At 42.9% G+C, this 21,199-nt stretch overlaps 1 protein-coding gene across 2 annotated transcripts in view; it reads left to right on the forward strand.

The window, feature by feature from the left end:
- Window positions 1-331: 331 nt before the first annotated feature.
- The window catches only part of UBE2G2 (ubiquitin conjugating enzyme E2 G2), a 57,055-nt gene continuing 36,187 nt past the window's right edge, over window positions 332-21,199 (forward strand). The window contains exon 1 of one of the 2 annotated variants that reach the window (XM_069733525.1): window positions 332-443. In XM_069733525.1, coding sequence (XP_069589626.1) covers window positions 401-443 — 43 coding nt within the window. In that variant the 5' untranslated portion in view covers window positions 332-400. The remainder of the gene's footprint in view (window positions 444-21,199) is intronic. The other variant, XM_069733526.1, reaches the window with a different exon arrangement.

The following is a 21,199-nucleotide window of genomic DNA, read 5'->3' on the forward strand; positions in this document are numbered from 1 at the left end:
CTGTCAGCCGCCATGCCGGGGTACAGTCAGTAGCTTGCTCATTAGCTCTCAGATTATAGTGATAGCACTCTGGCAGAGGAGACCTGATGGCTGTGTTGTATACAGGCCTTCTCCGGCTTAGCTCATGTCCTCACTACAGCGCACCACAGCACAGAGCGGGGCCGCTGCTGATCGTTATTACAGGACACATCCGGTAAGAACGCGCAACCCTGAATCCCGAACTCACATTGCCGCATGCGCAGTTGCGCTACAACTTGCAAGCCATTGAGCTATGGCCGCGGCGCCAGCGCAGTTCAGTTTCTAAGCGCATGCGCGTAGACTACCGTTGTTTGACGTGTACCGGAAGTGGTTCTAAGGATTTCCGTAAACAAACAGCGGTGGCGGCCTCCTTGGTCCGGTGATGGCTGGGACGGCTCTGAAACGGCTGATGGCCGAGTATAAACGTGAGTCGTGTAGGAAAACTAGGTGCAGCCAGAGCTCTTAGTTCTGTGTACACACGTGGGCAGCACGGCCAGGACACTGGTACATACACCCTATGGTACAGCATTGGGCTATACATGTACTGCGCAGTTACTGCAGCCTGTGAGCTGCCATTCCATGCGGAGGATAGCCAGCCAGCAGTATGGCGCCCCCTGGCCACCACTCCTCTCCTTATCTCCTCTCCTGGCCTCACTCATCCATTGGTCTCCTCTCCTGGCCCCCACTTCTCCCCTCTCTGCAGGTTCCCTCTGCTCCTCCATGTTCTGCCATCATCTTCACATAGCAGCATGTCTCAGCGGTAGTGTGTGTACCATAATGTACCTTTTATTACATCCTGGGGATCGCACACACTCATAAGCTTTGCCCATGATGATGACTATGCTCCTTCCTGCCGGGATCAAGCATGGTTACTGATAACCACCTAAATGCCACGTTCACACAAACAGCAGAATGAACTTGGAGTGCCAACGGGTGCCATGGCAACCAGTGGTTTAACAGATGCCCCCTGCATACCACGGCTATATACCTAGTTTATCCCTTTATATAGCGCCATTAATTCCACAGCGCTTTACAGACATCATCACTGTCCCCATTGGGGCTCACAATCTAGATTCCCTATCAGTATGTCTTTGGAGTGTGGAGGGAATCCGAAGAACCAGGAGGAACCTCCATTCAGTACTACTGTAGGGCTGAGTTGCAACACCAGACACAATCCTCAGTCATGGGTGGCATTGTTACTAGAAGAGAGTAACCCCTGTATCTAAAAAAAAGTGTTCATTGTACTTTTTCTTTAACCCCTTTCTGACATGGGACGTACTATCCCGTCGAGGTGGGGTGGGCCCCCATGACCACGGACGGGATAGTACGTCCAGCGCGATCGGCGGCGCTCACGGGGGGAGCGCCGCCGATCGCGGCCGGGTGTCAGCTGTTTATCGCAGCTGACATCCGGCACTATGTGCCAGGAGCGGTCACGGACCGCCCCCGGCACATTAACCCCTGGCACACCGCGATCAAAGATGATCGCGATGTGCCGGCGGTAGAGGGAAGCTTCCCGCAGGGAGGGGGCTCCCTGCGGGCTTCCCTGAGCCCCCCACAGCAACGCGATGTGATCGCATTGCTGCGAGGGTCTCACCTCCCTCCCTGCTTCCTCCAGCCCCGGATCCAAGATGGCCGCGGATCCGGGTCCTGCAGGGAGGGAGGTGGCTTCACAGACCCTGCTCAGAGCAGGCACTGTGAAGGCTGCAGCGCTGCATGTCAGATCAGTGATCTGACAGAGTGCTGTGCACACTGTCAGATCTCTGATCTGTGATGTCCCCCCCTGGGACAATGTAAAAAAGTTAAAAAAAAATTTTCAAAATGTGTAAAAAAAAAATATTCCTAAATAATGAAAAAAAAAAATATATATTATTCCCCTAAATACATTTCTTTATCTAAATAAAAAAAAAAAACAATAAAAGTACACTTATTTAGTATCGCCGCGTCCGTAACGGCCCGACCTATAAAACTGTCCCACTAGTTAACCCCTTCAGTAAACAGCGTAAGAAAAAAAAAAAAAGAAACGAGGCAAAAAAACGCTTTATTATCATACCGCCGAACAAAGAGTGGAATAACACGCGATCAAAAAGACAGATATAAATAACCATGATACCGCTGAAAGCGTCATCTTGTCCCGCAAAAAACGAGCCGCCATACAGCATCATCAGCAAAAAAAAAAAAAGTTATAGTCCTGAGAATAAAGCGATGCAAAAATAATTATTTTTTCTGTAAAATAGTTTTTATTGTATAAAAGCGCCAAAACATAAAAAAATGATATAAATGAGGTGTCGCTGTAATCGTACTGACCCGAAGAATAAAACTGCTTTATCAATTTTACCAAACGCGGAACGGTATAAACGCCTCCCCCAAAAGAAATTCATGAATAGCTGGTTTTTGGTCATTCTGCCTCGCAAAAATCGGAATAAAAAGCGATCAAAAAATGTAACGTGCCCGAAAATGTTACCAATAAAAACGTCAACTCGTCCCGCAAAAAACAAGACCTCACATGACTCTGTGAACCAAAATATGGAAAAATTATAGCTCTCAAAATGTGGTAACGCAAAAAATATTTTTTGCAATAAAAAGCGTCTTTCAGTGTGTGACGGCTGCCAATCATAAAAATCCGCTAAAAAACCCGCTATAAAAGTAAATCAAACCCCCCTTCATCACCCCCTTAGTTAGGGAAAAATTAAAAAAATGTATTTATTTCCATTTTTCCATTAGGGCTAGGGTTAGGGCTAGGGCTAGGGTTAGGGCTAGGGTTAGGGCTATGGTTAAGGCTACAGTTAGGGTTGGGGCTAAAGTTAGGGTTAGGGCTACAGTTTGGGTTGGGGCTAAAGTTACGGTTAGGGTTTAGATTACATTTACAGTTGGGAATAGGGTTGGGATTAGGGTTAGGGGTGTGTCAGGGTTAGAGGTGTGGTTAGGGTTACTGTTGGGATTAGGGTTAGGGGTGTGTTTGGATTAGGGTTTCAGTTATAATTGGGGGGTTTCCACTGTTTAGGCACATCAGGGGCTCTCCAAACGCGACATGGCGTCCGATCTCAATTCCAGCCAATTCTGCGTTGAAAAAGTAAAACAGTGCTCCTTCCCTTCCGAGCTCTCCCGTGTGCCCAAACAGGGGTTTACCCCAACATATGGGGTATCAGCGTACTCAGGACAAATAGGACAACAACTTTTGGGGTCCAATTTCTCCTGTTACCCTTGGGAAAATACAAAACTGGGGGCTAAAAAATAATTTTTGTGGGAAAAAAAAAGATTTTTTATTTTTGCGGCTCTGCGTTATAAACTGTAGTGAAACACTTGGGGGTTCAAAGTTCTCACAACACATCTAGATAAGTTCCATGGGGGTCTAGTTTCCAATATGGGGTCACTTGGGGATTTCTACTGTTTAGGTACATTAGGGGTTCTGCAAACGCAATGTGACGCCTGCAGACCATTCCATCTAAGTCTGCATTCCAAATGGCACTCCTTCCCTTCCGAGCCCTCCCATGCGCCCAAACGGTGGTTCCCCCCAACATATGGGGTATCAGCGTACTCAGGACAAATTGGACAACAACTTTTGGGGTCAAATTTCTCTTACCCTCGGGAAAATACAAAACTGGGGGCTAAAAAATAATTTTGGGGAGAAAGATTTTTTTTTTTCAATTTTCACGGCTCTGCGTTACAAACTGTAGTGAAACACTTGGGGGTTCAAAGCTCTCACAACACATCTAGATGAGTTCCTTAGGGGGTCTAGTTTCCAAAATGGTGTCACTTGTGGGGGGTTTCTACTGTTTCGGTACATTAGGGGCTCTGCAAATGCAATGTGACACCTGCAGACCATTCCATCTAAGCCTGCATTCCAAATGGAGCTCCCTCCCTTCCGAGCCCTCCCATGCGCCCAAACAGTGGTTCCCCCCACATATGGTGTATAATCGCACTCAGGACAAATTGGGCAACAAATTTTGGGGTCCACTTTCTCCTGTTACCCTCGGGAAAATACAAAACTGGGGGCTAAAAAAATAATTTTTGTGGGAAATGTTTTTTGTTTTATTTTTACGGCTCTGCATTATAAACTTCTGTGAAGCACTTGGTGGGTCAAAGTGCTCACCACACATCTAGATAAGTTCCTTAGGGGGTCTACTTTCCAAAATGGTGTCACTTGTGGGGGGTTTCAATGTTTAGGCACATCAGTGGCTCTCCAAACGCAACATGGCGTCCCATCTCAATTCCTGTCAATTTTGCATTGAAAAGTCAAACGGCGCTCCTTCCCTTCCGAGCTCTCCCATCCGCCCAAACAGTGGTTTACCCCCACATATGGGGTATCAGCGTACTCAGGACAAATTGTACAACAACTTTTGGGGTCCAATTTCTTCTCTTACCCTTGGGAAAATAAAAAATTGGGGGCGGAAAGTTAATTTTTGTGAAAAAATATGATTTTTTATTTTTACGGTTCTACATTATAAACTTCTGTGAAGCACTTGGTGGGTCAAAGTGCTCACCACACATCTAGATAAGTTCCTTAAGGGGTCTACTTTCCAAAATGGTGTCACTTGTGGGGGGTTTCAATGTTTAGGCACATCAGGGGCTCTCCAAACGAAACATGGCGTCCCATCTCAATTCCAGTCAATTTTGCATTGAAAAGTCAAATGGCGCTCCTTCGCTTCCGAGCTCTGCCATGCGCCCAAACAGTGGTTTACCCCCACATGTGGGGTATTGTCGTGCTCAGGACAAATTGTACAACAATGTTTGGGGTCTATTTTCTCCTGTTACCCTTGGTAAAATTAAACAAATTGGAGCTGAATTACATTTTTCGTGAAAAAAAGTTAAATGTTCATTTTTATTTAAACATTCAAAAAATTCCTGTGAAGCACCAGAAGGGTTAATAAACTTCTTGAATATGGTTTTGAGCACCTTGAGGGGTGTAGTTTTTAGAATGGTGTCACACTTGGGTATTTTCTATCATATAGACCCCTCAAAATGACTTCAAATGAGATGTGGTCCCTAAAATAAAATGGTGTTGTAGAAATGAGAAATTGCTGGTCAACTTTTAACCCTTATAACTCCCTAACAAAAAAAAATTTTGGTTCCAAAATTGTGCTGATGTAAAGTAGACATGTGGGAAATGTTACTTATTAAGTATTTTGTGTGACATATCTCTGTGATTTAATTGCATAAAAATTCAAAGTTGGAAAATTGCGAAATTTTCATAATTTTCGCCAAATTTCCGTTTTTTTCACAAATATACGCAGGTACTATCAAAGAATTTTTACCATTGTCATGATGTACAATATGTCACGAGAAAACAATGTCAGAATCACTGGGATCCGTTGAAGCGTTCCAGAGTTATAACCTCACAAAGGGACAGTGGTCAGAATTGTAAAAATTGGCACGGTCATTAACGTGCAAACCACCCTTGGGGGTAAAGGGGTTAAAAAGTTTGCAAAAGGCTTTTTTACTACACCTTTCCCCTCCAAAAGTAATAGTTAAAGGGGTTGTCTGTTATACAAGTCTGCAGTTACTTCTTGCTGTCTTTATTCTCCGGTGCCAGCATCCGGTTCTGATGGTCATGAGACCGCAAGTATGTGATTTGCATACTGCCAGCCACATTCTGACTAGACGTGTCCTGCCTCACTCAATATAAGCAATGAAGTAGAGGCAGGCACAACCGCCAGGGATCACCTATAGCATGCTACAAGAAGGCACAGTAAAAAAACAAAGAAAAAAGGGTAGCATGCATATTGAAGGGATCACCACAAAGGTATACTAAAATATAACAATTTTATTAAACCACATATAACGAACACTACACAGAGCAATTAAAAACAATTAAAATTTGCATAAACATAGCAAACAGAATAAAGACCAGACCAATGATAAGGTCAAACCACAGTGTCACCCTAAAGACTACCTAAGGGATCAAGAAATGAGAGACCCCCCGTGGCTAGAAAAAGCCAGATCATAGGGCGTCTTATACTACCTGACAGAATATACCAGGCCTCCAAGGTAGCATCCCCATGTAAGAGATCAGGGCAATAGAAGATGGTGAGATAAGAGGGTGACACCAGGCACAAGTGCATTGATTGAGGCCATTTACGTCTAGTCGGCACGTGACCACATGTATACAGATCACATACTGGTGCTTCTCACAAAATTAGAATACCATCAAAAAGTTAATTTATTTCAGTTTTTCGATACAAAAAGTGAAACTTATATATTCTATAGATTCATTACAAACAGAGTGATCTATTTCAAGTGTTTTTTGTTTCTGTTAATGTTGATGATTATTGCTTACAGCCAATGAAAACCCAACAGTCATTATCTCGGTAAATTAGAATACTTTACAACACCAGCTTGAAAAATGATTTTAAAATCTGAAATGTTGGCCTACTGAAATGTATGTTCAGTAAGTACCCTCAATACTTGGTCCGGGCTCCTTTTGCATCAATTACTGCATCAATGAGGCGTGGTATGGAGGCAATCAGCCTGTGGCACTGCTGAGGTGTTATGAAAGCCCAGGTTGCTTTGATAGCAGCCTTCAGTTTGTCTGCATTGTTGGGTCTGGGGTCTATGTCCCGGAACACAGTGAAATACTTCCGGGACATAGTGCGCCGGCGCATGCGCAGTAATGCTTTTCGGCTTTGTCCACAGTTGGGCAAAACATACTGAGCACGCTCGAACTATGGAGGACACCTACTCAAATTCACGAAAATTTTGCGGACATCGGGGAAGGATGGGGTGGAGGAAAGAAGATGAAACACCGCCCATCTGACCGGACACAGGACATTTACATAGCCCGCCAATTTGAGGTGTCAGATTCCCTTTAAGGTCAGGTGAGTCTTCTGGCCAATCAAGCACAGTGGTACTGTTTGTTTTATACCAGGTATTGGTACTTTTGGCAGTGTGGACCGGTGCCAAGTCCTGCTGGAGAATGAAATTTCTATCTCCAAAAAGCTTGTTGGCAGAGGGAAGCATGAAGTGCTCTAACATTTCCTGGTAGACGGCTGCACTGACATTGGTCTTGACAAAAAACAGTGTTCTCATGCCTGCAGATGACTGGCTCCTCAAACCATCACTGATTGTGGAAACTTCACACAAGACCTCCAGCAGCTTGGATTGTGGCCTCTCCTCTCTTCCTCCAGACTCTTGGACCTTGATTTCCAAGTGAAATGCAAAATTTACTTTCAGCTGAAAACACCTTGGATCACTGAGCAACAGTCCAGTCCTTTTTCTCCTTGGCCAGGTAAGACGCTTCTGGCGTTATCTATTGATCATGAGTGGCTTGACACAAGGAATGTGACACTTGTAGACCATGTCCTGGATACGTCTGTGTGATGGCTCTTGAAGCAATGATTCCAGCAGCAATCCAGCCCTTTTGAATCTCCTCCTAAATTTTTGAATGGCCTTTTCTTAACAATCCTTTCAAGGCTGCGGTTATCCCGGTTGCTTGTGCACCTTTTTCTATCACACTGTTTCCTTCCACTCAACTTTCCATTAATATGCTTGGATACAACGCTCTGTGAACTGCCAGCTTCTTTTGCCATGACCTTTTGTGGCTTACCCTCCTTGTGGAGTGTGTCAATGACTGCCTTCTGGACACCTGTCAAGTCAGCAGTCTTCCCCATGATTGTGGAGCCTACTGAAACAGACTAAGAGACCTTTTTAAAAACTTAGGAAGCCTTTGCAGGTGTTTTTTTGTTAATTCTAATTTACTGAGATAATGACTTCTGGGTTTTCATTGGCTGTAAGCCATAATCATCAACATTAACAGAAATAAACACTTGAAATAGATCACTCTGTTTGTAGCGACTCTGTATAATGAGTTTCATTTTTGTATTGAAGAACTGAAATAAATTTAACTTTTTGATGATATTCTAATTTGGTGAGAAGCACCTGTATCTACTCTGAAAAGGTTCTCAACAAAATAAAATAACATCATTCCAAACAAAAACACACTTTTGGCTTTATCATCTAGAGGACAAATAAGTTATTGTTCACTGTGTATGTAAAAGCTGTTTTTTTCTGTAGAATGTACCATTATTGTGTTAAATTAGTGAAAAACAAAATACTAAAACATAAAAGTTCTTATCTGGGGAATGCAAAGTTTCCCCACTAGATGGCACAGCAAACCTCTAAGTGATGGAGAAGCTGTAGGGTGTAAGGCTGCAGGTGAATAACAACCTCTTAGGCATGACTGTAGATTCTCTCCTCCTGGCAAATCGGTCTGATTATGGTAACCACACTCTGATTGGATTTTATCTGATGAAGAGAAAATGGGGAAAAAAACATTTCTCCATTCTGTCAGATTTTATTTTTTTTCCCATGGACTCATTGACTTGCATGGGGTGAAGTCCAGTAAGAATATTGGATCCAAATCATGCATGCTGCCATTTTTTTCTTGGATAGACTTGGTCCAAGGCAAAAATCAGACTTGTTCACTGCCCCATAGAATAACATTAGTCCGAATACAATCCAATGTTTTATCGGATCATGCAAGCCAGCGCTGTCAGTCACCAGTGAGGCAGGCGGATCTGTGGCCAAAACCCAGGGTGCTCCAAGCACTGCAATTAGCACATTCGATTAAATGTTAGACTCTGCAGAATGGAAACAATTATTAAAACACTAAGGGCCCGACTCATTAACCCCTTTCTTACTATTAGATTTTTTGTTTTTGCTCTTTTGTTTTTTCTTCTTATCTATCCAAGAGCCATAGCTTTTTATTGTGTCAATTTAGCCATGCGAGGGCTTGTTTTTTTTTTTGCAAGGCAAGTTGTACTTTACAATTACACTATCCATTTTACCTGGTGATGTACTGGAAAGCGGGAAAAATTTATTAAAGTGTGGAAAAGTAGCCAAAGGACCCCGCAATTCTGCAAATGTGTTTTTTTTTAATGTAATGAATTCATTATACAGTAAAAAAAAAATGACCTAGAAATATGATTCTCCAAGTCAGTACTATTACTGCAATACCAAACATACATAGTTTTTTTTTTAAAGGGGATATCCAGGATTTTGTTAAAAAAAAAAGCGCCTAAGCACTAACAGGCAGGTAAAAACAGACAGCACTAGGACGTGTCACACGGATGTGTGAAAATAACCAGAGGGTACGTGCACCTGTAAGGCCGGCGTCACACACAGCGTATGAAAATACGGTCCGTATATTACGGCCGCAATACGCTGAAAAGTCCCGAAAATAGTGGTCCGTAGCTCCTCCGTAGGCAGGGTGTTTCAGAGTTTTTTGCGCATGGCATCCTCCGTATGTAATTCGTATGGCATCCGTACTGCGTGTTTTTATCGCAGGCTTGCAAAACCAACATACGGCTATACAAGGGATCCATGTGTAAAAAAACATATATACTGTATATATATATATATATATATATATGTATATATGTATATGTCAGTAGACACATATATGTATATATATTAATATTTCATCCAGCGCGATATAGCAGAAAGCCGGTAATTCAATTACCAGCTTTTGCTTTCTCCTTCCTAAACCCGACATGATATGAGACATGGTTTACATACAGTAAACCATGTCTTCTCTCCATTTTTTTTGCATATTCCACACTACTAATGTTAGTGTGTCTATGCAAAATTTGGCCGTTCTAGCTAGTAAATTAAAGGGTTAAATGGCGGAAAAAATTGGCGTGGGCTCCCGCACAATTTTCTCCGCCAGAGTAGTAAAGCCAGTGACTGAGGGCAGATATTAATAGCCTGGAGAGGGTCCACGGTTATTGCCCCCCCCCCCGGCTAAAAACATCTGCCCCCAGCCACTCCAGAAAAGGCACATCTGGAAGATGCGCCTATTCTGGCACTTGGCCACTCTCTTCCCATTCCCGTGTAGCGGTGGGATATGGGGTAATGAAGGGTTAATGCCACCTTGCTATTGTAAGGTGACATTAAGCCTGATTAATAATGGAGAGGCGTCAATTCTGACACCTATCCATTATTAATCCAATACTAGTAAAGGGTTAAAAAAAAACACACACACATTATTAAAAATTAATTTAATGAAAAAATCACAAAGGTTGTTGTATTAATTTATTCTACTCTCAATCCACTCACTGAAGACCCTCGATCTGTAAATAAAAAAAAATTAATAAACCAACAAGATGCATACCTTCCGAGGATCTGTCACGTCCAACGATGTAAATCCATCTGAAGGGGTTAAAATATTTTGCAGCCACGAGCTCCGCTAATGCAGCTGCTCATGTCTGCAAAACCCCGGAGAATGTAGGTAAAGTAGGTCAATGACCTATATTTACCTGCATTTGCGGTGAGGCGCCCTCTGCTGGCTGTTCCTAGATCGTGGGAACTTTCCTAGAAAGCTCCCAGGCTCGAGATCATAAGAGGGCGCCCTCTGCTGGTTGTCCTCATATGAACTCGAGCCAGGGAGCTTTCTAGGAAAGTTCCCACGATCTAGGAACAGCCAGCAGAGGGCGCCTCACCGCAAATGCAGGTAAATATAGGTCAATGACCTACTTTACCTACATTCTCCGGGGTTTTGCAGACATGAGCAGTTGCATTTAGGGTTGAGCGAAACGGATCGTTCATTTTCAAAAGTCGCCGACTTTTGGCAAAGTCGGGTTTCATGAAACCCGACCCGATCCCTGTGTGGGGTCGGCCATGCGGTACGCGACTTTCGCGCCAAAGTCGCGCTTCGTATGACGCGCTTGGCGCCATTTTTTTCAGCCAATGAAGGGGCGTGGGCAGAGTGATGACATAGGTCTTAGGGGCGTGGACGCCTATCGCCATGTTGTCGCTTGTGCGCTGTAGCGATTTGCACTGTGTAACACCAGCTTTTCAGTTCAGGGACGGACGGAAAAGAGAGAGAGAGAGAAGAAAAAAAAATTCCCATTGGCTTTGCATTGGGTTTCGTGTTTCGGTCGATCCTCGACTTTTCGCCATAATCGGCCGATTTCACTCGACTCGACTTTTGAGATAGTCGGGTTTCGCGAAACCCGGCTCGACCCTAAAAAAGTCAAGGTCGCTCAACCCTAGTTGCATTAGCAAAGCTCGTGGCTGCAAAATATTTTAACCCCTTCAGATGGATTTACATCGTTGGACGTGACAGATCCTCGGAAGGTATGTATATTCTTGGTTTATTATTTTTTTTTATTTACAGATCAAGGGTCTACAGTGAGTGGATTGAGAGTAGAATAAATTAATACAACAACCTTTGTGATTTTTTCATTAAATTAATTTTTAATAATGTGTGTGTGTGTGTGTGTGTGTTTTTTAACCCTTTACTAGTATTGGATTAATAATGGATAGGTGTCAGAATTGACGCCTCTCCATTATTAATCAGGCTTAATGTCACCTTACAATAGCAAGGTGGCATTAACCCTTCATTACCCCATATCCCACCGCTACACGGGAATGGGAAGAGAGTGGCCAAGTGCCAGAATAGGCGCATCTTCCAGATGTGCTTGTTCTGGGGTGGCTGGGGGAGATGTTTTTAGCCAGGGGGGGGGGGGGGGCAATAACCATGGACCCTCTCCAGGCTATTAATATCTGCCCTCAGTCACTGGCTTTACCACTCTGGTGGAGAAAATTGTGTGGGAGCCCACGCCAATTTTTTCCGCCATTTAACCCTTTAATTTACTAGCTAGAACGGCCAAATTTTGCATAGACACACTACTAACATTAGTAGTGTGGAATATGCAAAAAAATGGGGATATGAGATGGTTTACTGTATGTAAACCATGTCTCATATCATGTCGGGTTTAGGAAGGAGAAAGCAAAAGCTGGTAATTGAATTACCGGCTTTCTGCTATATCGCGCTGGATGAAATATTAATATATATACATATATGTGTCTCAATGACATATATATATATATATACCTATACTATGTGTACACATTTATTCTACCTATTCTATTGTAAGCTGTCAGTGTGATTTTACTGTACACCGCACTGAATTACCGGCTTTTCTCTCTAACACCGCTGCGTATTCCTCCCAAGTCACACTGCTGGTCCGTGTGTAATCCGTATTTTTCACGCTTCCATAGACTTTCATTGGCGTATTTCTTGCGCAGTACGGTGACAAACGCAGCATGCTGCGATTTTCTACGGCCGTAGAAAGCCGTATAATACTGATCAGTTTAATACGGCAGATAGGAGCAGGGGCATAGAGAATAATTGTGCCGTATGTTTTGCGAGTTTTACGGACGTAGTTTTTGCACTCTTACGTCCGTAAAACTCGCAAGTGTGACGCCGGCCTAAGATGCTGATGGACTCATTGGGGCTTCCAAGGAAGGCCTAGCTTTGGCGAAGATTTTGCCTATGTTTTTGCAGTGGCTCCACCACCTGCATCTTTTCTCTGTTATGGAAACTATGATTAGCAAGCAGCTTCCTACCACAAGCTGCCCAGAGAGGTGACCTGCTACGGCTTTTAACCACTTCATGTTTTTTGAAGTTTGACACAGTTAAAGGGACTCCTGTCAGCACAGGGTGAGTGTTCAAAGTCCCTGCGCTTGGTGCTTCACGGCGGGGCCAATCCTTTACATACACCTTCCCACCTGCTTGTTTTCCATCTATCTCCCCCCCCCCCCCTTCTTTGATTGACAGCTCTGGTTTCATAGAGCCTGAGAAGGGAGGAGATGGATGGACACCAAGCAGGTGGGAAGGTGTATGTAAATGATCGGCCCGCTGTGATGCACAGAACGGCTTTTGGCCTTTGTTGGGCTCCCTACAAAGAAAGTCATCTTGTTAAATCTGGTGGCTAAGTACTTTCCTTTTAGAAGTATATTCTTTAGAGCAGTAATGCCATTTAAATTTGACATTTTCATTATTTGCATATATGTTGTCGCACACGGTGTGCTGCTGCATTCTGGTCTGTAGGTAGAGTAGACTTTGACATCTCTAGAAGATCTGCCACGTTGGAGATTTTCCTCTGCTGAGCATGTCAGCCGTTAGGAAGTTCACTGTAGTAAGAGCTTCAGAGCTGTATTTGGAACATATTAGTCTATTCAAATAATTAAAGGGATTGTCCAGTATTTTTACATTGTTTTATCTTTATGATAGGTAATCCATATCAGAATGGTGGGGGTGCGACACCCGGTATTCCTGCTAATAAGCTGTTCTTGTTGACAACAGCGACCAGATGTGATGAGTTGTGGAGCTGCATTTCACAATAAACTATATAGTGGCCACAGTCGGGAACTGCACCTCCACCACTGTGTGAATAAATAGGGATGGATCTGCATCTTCTTTGCATGCATAGGAGCAATAAAAATATGTGGAGAAGTGCAAAGCTTAAGTAAGGAAGCTGTGAGGATGCTGCTTTACAGTCCAGCCACAAGCACAGACACTGTTGATTGCAGATTACACTTATCTTTACCTTATTAGAGAAACACCCCCACCAAAAGTTGTATTGCCTGAACCTATGTAAGTGCAGTAATATACTCTATTATATTGTAAGATCCCTGGTATCCAGTGCTTCTCCCACTTTATTTTGTAAGCGGACTTCTTTAGCATGTTCTGAGGCCTCATCCGATACAGCTCTGCACAATGTGGGTCCTTCTGTATTCGTGTGTTCTTATACGGCCCAAATATAGTACAGGCCCATAATTGGCCACAATCTCACATGACGCCATGTGAATGATGCTTAAAGGGAATCTGTCACCCCAAAATTCGCCTATAAGCTAAGGTCACTGGCATCAGGGGCTCACCCGATGTATCCTGAAAGATAAGAAAAACAAGCTAGATTATACTCACCCAGGGGCGGTCCCGCTGCGGTCCGGTCTGATGGATGTCGCGATCCGGGTCCAGCGCCTCCCATCTTCATAGGATGTCGTCCTCTTCTTTGCTCCTGCCACGGCTCCTGCACAGGCGTAATTTCTCTGCCCTGTTTCCCTGCCCCACACTGGGCCTCTCTGACATTTCCCGGTGCCTGCGCACTGCAGTACTTTGCTCTGCCCTCAACAGGGCAGATAATGTACGCCTGTGCCGGAGCCGCGACAGGAAGCAAAGAAGAGGACGTTATCGTAAGAAGACGGAAGGCACCGGGACCGTCCCTGGGTGAGTATAATCTAACGTCTTTTTCTCGTCTTTCAGGATACATCGGGGGCTTATCTATAGCATTACAGAATGCTGTAGATAGCCCCTGATGCCGGTGGCCTTAGCTTATAGGCGAATTTTGGGGTGACAGATTCCCTTTAACCCCTTCACGACATGTCGTGTCTCCCCCTTTGATGTGGGCTCCGGCAGTGAGCGCACATCAAAGTCGCGACATGTCCGCTGTTTTGTACAGCTGAAATGTGCGCGCAATAGAGGCGGGTGAAATCGCAATTCACCCGCCACTATTAACCTGTTAAATGCCGCTGTCAAAAGCTGACAGCGGCATTTAACTACCGCTTCCGGCCGCGAGGCAACATCTTCAAAGAGTTTGTATTTTCTCTCCATGTTTGTGTGGGTATCTTCCGGACTCTCAAGTTTCATCCCACACTCCAAAAGCATACTGATAGGGTATATAGATTGGGAGCCCCATCAGGGACAGTGATGATAATGTCCGTAAAGTGCTGTGGAATTAATGACTCTATGTAAGTGACTAAAATCAATAAATAAAAATAAAGGGACTCTTTCAGTATTGTTTTGCTATGTTATCTGAGTGCAGCATGATGTAGGGCTGAGATCCAGTGATGTGCCAGTTACTGAGCTGTGTTTTGCTTTTGCAATCTAATCAGTGTTTTATCAGCAGGATATTATCACTACAGGACAAGCTACATTGTGTCATGTAGTTATCCTGCTCTGTGCAACCCCACCCCCACAACTGACTGACGGCTTTCTGTGTATATATACAGTGTATCCAGACAGCTGCCAGTCAGTGGTGGGGGCAGGGTTATACAGAGCTCAGCATTCAGAGCACTGCTAGTTCTGCAGCAGATAAATAAGTGATTTTATCAAAATCATAGCATGGAGACCATTAAGTGACACATCCCTAGAATCAGGGTCTCTGCCCCTACATCATGCTGTACTCAGATTACATAGCCAAATCCTGAACAAAGACTTCCTTTAACCCCTTCATCCCCAAGCCCGTTTTCATTTTCATGACCAAGCCAATTTTTTCAATTCTAACCACTGTCACTTTATGAGGTTATAACTCTGGAACGCTTCAACGGATCCCGGTGGTTCTGAGATTGTTTTTTCATGACATATTGTGCTTCATGATAGCGGTAAAATGTGTTCGATATGACTTGTGTTTATTTGTAAATATATCGGAAATTTGGCAAAAATGTAGCAATTTTTAAGGCTATGTGCACACGTAGAATGGTCCACTGCGGATATTTCCGCAGCAGATTTGATAAGTCTGCAGGGCAAAAACGCTGCGTTTTTGCTGCAGATTTATTGCGGATTTACTGTGGTTTTTCTGCGGTTTTACAACTGCGGTTTTCTATAGGAGCAGGTGTAAAACCGCTGTGGAATCCACAGAAAGAAGTGACATGCTGCGGAATGTAAACCGCTGCGTTTCCATGCGTTTTTTCCGCAGCATGTGCACTGCTTTTTTTGTTTTCCATAGGTTTACATTGAACTGTAAACTCATGGGAAACTGCTGCGGATCCGCAGCAAAATCCACAGTGTGTGCACATAGCCTAAACTTTCATTTTTATGCTTTTAAACCAGAGAGATCTGTCACACAAAATAGTTAATAAATAACATTTCCCACATGTCTACTTTACATCAGCACAATTTTGAAAACATAATTTGTTTTTTAATTAGGAAGTTACAAGGGTTAAAAGTTGACCAGCGATTTCTCATTTTCCCAATCAAATCTACCAAACAATTTGTTTTAGGCACCACATTATATTTGACGTCACTTTGAGGGGCCCGTATGACAGAAAACACCAAAAAGTGACACCATTCTAAAAACTGCACCCCTCAAGCTGATCAAATCCACATACAAGAAGTTCATAAGCTCTTCAGGTGCCTCCCAGGAACTGAAGCAATGTGGAAGGAAAAAATAAACTTTTAACTTTTTTTCACAAAAATTTTACTTTAGACCCAGTTTTTTTTTATTTTCCCACGGGTATCAGGAGAAAGTGGACCACAAAATGTGTTGTGCAGTTTCTCCTGAGCATGTCAGTACGTGATATGTGGGGGTGAACCACTGTTTGGACAGATAGCAGGGAAGGAGAAATACTTGACTTTTTGAATGCAAAATTGGCTGGAATCGAGAGCGGACGCCATGATCCTTTTGGAGAACCCCTGATGTGCCTAAGCATTGATTAATATGTTCCCTCGCTTCATGTTTTGAGTCTTTTCAACAGCCGCAACACATGTGGGGATTCCCTAACAAACAGGCCATCCCTGAATGTGTTGCGGTGGTCTAACAGCCCCGAATCATGCAGCCGCGGGGTCTCGAACATATTACATGAGCATGCTCTGATCACACGTTATCCGAGCACGTCCGCTCATCACTATCCAGTACGTCTAATAGTCCGCAGAATACGATTACTTAATTTAGGCACATCTATGGTTTGTATAAGTCCATATGCAAAGAGAAAAGCAATCTGCACCTGTGCCAAAATGCCCAATTCCGGGGTCAAAGTTCCTGTAAACCTCCGTACACGGGCTCTCGGGTGCCAACCTAGAAAAAAACAATACCAAAGAATAAGGGTGGCACTCACCGTCCCATTAATCCAGCTTATTGAACCATCTACAACATCCTCAGTAGGGGAGTCCCTCTTTTAGGGACTTTAGCTGTTCCGGGTATATGGACCTCGTCACTTCCTCTCTCCTCCAGGACCCGTAGAAGCGCAGTTGCACAAAACGTCCGTCGTCCATTTCACTCCACACGTGACTCCCCTACCGAGGATGTTTTAGACAGTTTCATTAAACTGGATTTTATGGGACGGTGAGTGCCACCCATATTCTTTTTTTTTTTCACACGGACATCTATGGTTTGATTTCTTTGCCTGTGTGGATTGGATGGCTTGTCACTGATGCGGTAAAAATTAATAGAAATAAATTTATCTAGAAAATTGGTGATGTGTTCGATACATATTTCACCCACTGTATTTAGTAAGGTGTAGGGCTAAAACATTTTCCTGGGAGAGCTTTTTTAAGACGGTCATATTAGCTATTTGACTTGCTCAATAATTCATATTTGCGCTCAACTCAATTGAGTCTGTAACACAGAAACATCAGAAATTGAAATAAACCAGCGTCCTAGATTCCCAGTGTTCTGCCACTAGATGGCGACCTCACCCAACTATGAATGCGAGGGCTGCCCTCATATCCTTTCCCATGTGCCAAGAATCATGAGCTGCTTAGAGGGCAATCTTAACAGGACCATCTTGTGTGAAAGAAGAGACTTCAAGGATAATTCAGTGTTAAAGCCAAATTCAATTCAATGGTAGTTTAGTATTTCAGGCACTTGTGCTATTCAGAGATATGCAGAATGGAAGGAACTGGACAAGTTACTGATAACTACATCTGAGCTTTGGTAACAAGACACAAAGCTGCCACGGTCAGAATATTATGTTCTATGATAACGAGACTTTCAGTAAATGCGTAGGCAATTTTCATCTTCCCAGGAAAAGGGATCTTCTTTTTGTTCCAGAAGCAGCGCCCCTCTTCTTCATGGTGACGGAACAGGATCCATCTCATGATGGAGGAGGGCATCCAGAACAGCAGGAGAGGGAGCAAAACTCCTATCGTCAGGGGGCACAGGGCCTGCATCTTACATAAGGAGCATATACAGTGGATACGGAAAGTATTCAGACCCCTTTACATTTTTCATTCTTAGTTTCATTGCAGCCATTTGGTAAATTCAAAAAAGTTCATTTTATCTCATTAATTTACACTCTGTACCCCATCTTTTTTATTAAATTTGTAAAAATTACTACATTTCTGTTTTTTTCTCAGTCAAGATGGGGTGCAGAGTGTACATTAATGTGAAAAAATGAACTTTTTTGAATTTACCAAATGGCTGCAATGAAACAAAGAGTGAAAAATTTAAAGGGGTCTGAATACTTTCCGTACACACTGTATGTGGTGCAATTGAAAGTATCAGTCTCTTGGTAGTCCCAGCAATGGGTCATTGTCACAATGTAAGCTATTATCTCACTGCCCTGTGTATGACGCCCAATCTGTTATTTTCTGATTGTGGATCAAATATTAAGTTACCTGGCTACATTCATCTAAGAATTGTGGTTGATTGGCTTAGCCTGCCGCTCATAGAGGTTGATACAGGAACTTTACACTGGTTTATTGAAGTACGTAATAAGCCAGGGCAGGGTTAGCAACACAAACTCAGCTTTTCTTGCCGAACAGGAAAACAAATGACATAGTCCGTGTTGCTACGGTGATCCGCCTTCTCCAGAAACAAACAGGAAAAATGGTTCCACTTTCCTAACCCACATACATCGCTCTGGAGCTCCCATCTCCAGGCACACCAAACACTAAATGAGCCAGAAGGCTGTGTATTTATCCTCTGGACTCCACCCTGGGGTGGAGATTATGGTGAACATCATCCTACCCATTCTACAGCTGTTCATCAAACCTAGCCCTAAACATGGCCGATTAACCCCTCTCAACACTTAGTGTGCTGGAGCATTTTTCTAGGTTCATATCACTGAAGCTAATAACCTCGGTGACACATACCTCCCCTCAAATTCTTTGCCAGTGACTTAGCTACAGAATGTAGAAAAACCTAGACTTGTATGTAATCGACTTCTCACATCTACAATGTAATGCTCTGTGCACAGTTGAATTTGATGAGTCTTTTATTTGCAAGCGGCACATCAGCGTTTCCGTGCACGTGTCCGGTCTTGCTACTGTCTTCAGAATTCATTACAATCTGATGGCCAAGCTTTCAGAATATAGGACTAGTCTGAACAGTCCAGTGTATGGCCATATAGTGCTTTAGATTTAGGTTGTGTTACCATTTCCAATTACATGGCCATACACTAAGCTGTTCCAGACTAGTCCTACATTCTGCAAGCTTGGCCGTCAGACTGGTGAAGGTCACAAGACCAAGAACATTCAGACCAAATCTGATGTGCAGATTCTGAGTAAACAGTGATCAAATTGCACAATGTCCATTGCTGTCTCGATTTTTTGATGTACACAAAAAACTTTGTCCGTTGTCTCCGGCCGCCGGACAAACAATTTTCTACGGATCCGGCAAACGACGGATGAAACATGAGGCCATCCATTGCAATCCATCGCTAATGCAAGTCTATGAGAAAAAACGGATCTGGCGGCATCAATCGCTGGATTCGTTTTTTTCAAAATTCGACGGATTGCGACTAATGGCAAAAAACTGATGTGTTAAAAGGGCCTAACGTTTTTTGTGTGTGTCGAAAAATCGGACAGTGACGGAACCGTCGCTGTCCGTCGTTTGCTCGAATGGAAGTCTATGGGCCGTCAAAAAAACAAATCCGTCGCATCAGGTTTTCACAATCTGTCGGATCCGTCAAGCTAATGGATTGTGACTGACGGCAAAAAAATGATGTGTGAAAGGGGCCTAAGATTGCTGAGACTGTTCAGTTTTGCATTACAAATAGAAGCCATGATGCGGAGCTGAATTCATCACGTTTGGTTTCTGTTGTGGAAGAAAATACTGCACTATTTGTCTCTTGGAATATGCCAGAACCTGTGATGGAAGCCTTATCACATATGTGAACGAAGCCTGAGCACAGTATAGAGCCGTGATTGTATACTTTAATTGCTCATTAGATCACTCAGTTATCCAGGTAGATTGAACAGAAAGCAACCCACAAAATAAAGCCACAGCAGAAGTTTAAGAAGTATTGCTACCCTAAAGCCAAGAGTAGTATAACCCATTCCTAAACCATGCGAAATATTGGCTGAGGAGTATCCTCTCCGGTATGATGGGCAGATTGCAGCTGCTCTCCCCAGCTGTGATGTGATGCAGTCAGTGTTCAGGCAGTGCCAGACCAGGGAGGTGGGGAGTAGTGGGTTAAGAATGGGCAATAATGTTGGGTTGTCAGAAACAACAATAACCATGCATCTGGGTGTCATTTCCCATAGGCTCCATTCACATGTTCAGTATTGGTTGGTATTTTTCATCAGTATTTATAAGCCAAAACCAGGAGTGGGTGAATAATGGAGAAGTGGTGCATATGTTTCTATTATACTTTTCCTCTGATTGTTCCACTCCTGGTTTTGGCTTACAAATACTGAGGTAAAATAGTAACCCAATACTGAACATATGAACGTGGCTTAATACAAATACTGATGTAAAATAGTGACCCAATACTGAACGTATGAACGTGGCTTAATACAAATACTGATGTAAAATAGTGACCCAATACTGAACATATGAACGTGGCTTAATACAAATACTGATGTAAAATAGTAACCCAATACTGAACATATGAACGTGGCTTAATACAAATACTGATGTAAAATAGTAACCCAATACTGAACATATGAACGTGGCTTAATACAAATACTGATGTAAAATAGTAACCCAATACTGAACGTATGAATGTGGCTTAATACAAATACTGATGTAAAATAGTAACCCAATACTGAACGTATGAACGTGGCTTAATACAAATACTGATGTAAAATAGTAACCCAATACTGAACATATGAACGTGGCTTAATACAAATACTGATGTAAAATAGTAACCCAATACTGAACGTATGAACGTGGCTTAATACAAATACTGATGTAAAATAGTAACCCAATACTGAACGTATGAACGTGGCTTAATACAAATACTGATGTAAAATAGTAACCCAATACTGAACATATGAACGTGGCTTAATACAAATACTGATGTAAAATAGTAACCCAATACTGAACATATGAACGTGGCTTAATACAAATACTGATGTAAAATAGTAACCCAATACTGAACGTATGAATGTGGCTTAATACAAATACTGATGTAAAATAGTAACCCAATACTGAACGTATGAACGTGGCTTAATACAAATACTGATGTAAAATAGTAACCCAATACTGAACATATGAACGTGGCTTAATACAAATACTGATGTAAAATAGTAACCCAATACTGAACATATGAACGTGGCTTAATACAAATACTGATGTAAAATAGTGACCCAATACTGAACATATGAACGTGGCTTAATACAAATACTGATGTAAAATAGTGACCCAATACTGAACGTATGAACGTGGCTTAATACAAATACTGAGGTAAAATAGTAACCCAATACTGAACATATGAACGTGGCTTAATACAAATACTG

Source organism: Ranitomeya imitator, chromosome 7, assembly GCF_032444005.1.
Source record: "Ranitomeya imitator isolate aRanImi1 chromosome 7, aRanImi1.pri, whole genome shotgun sequence".
Lineage (NCBI taxonomy): Eukaryota > Metazoa > Chordata > Amphibia > Anura > Dendrobatidae > Ranitomeya > Ranitomeya imitator.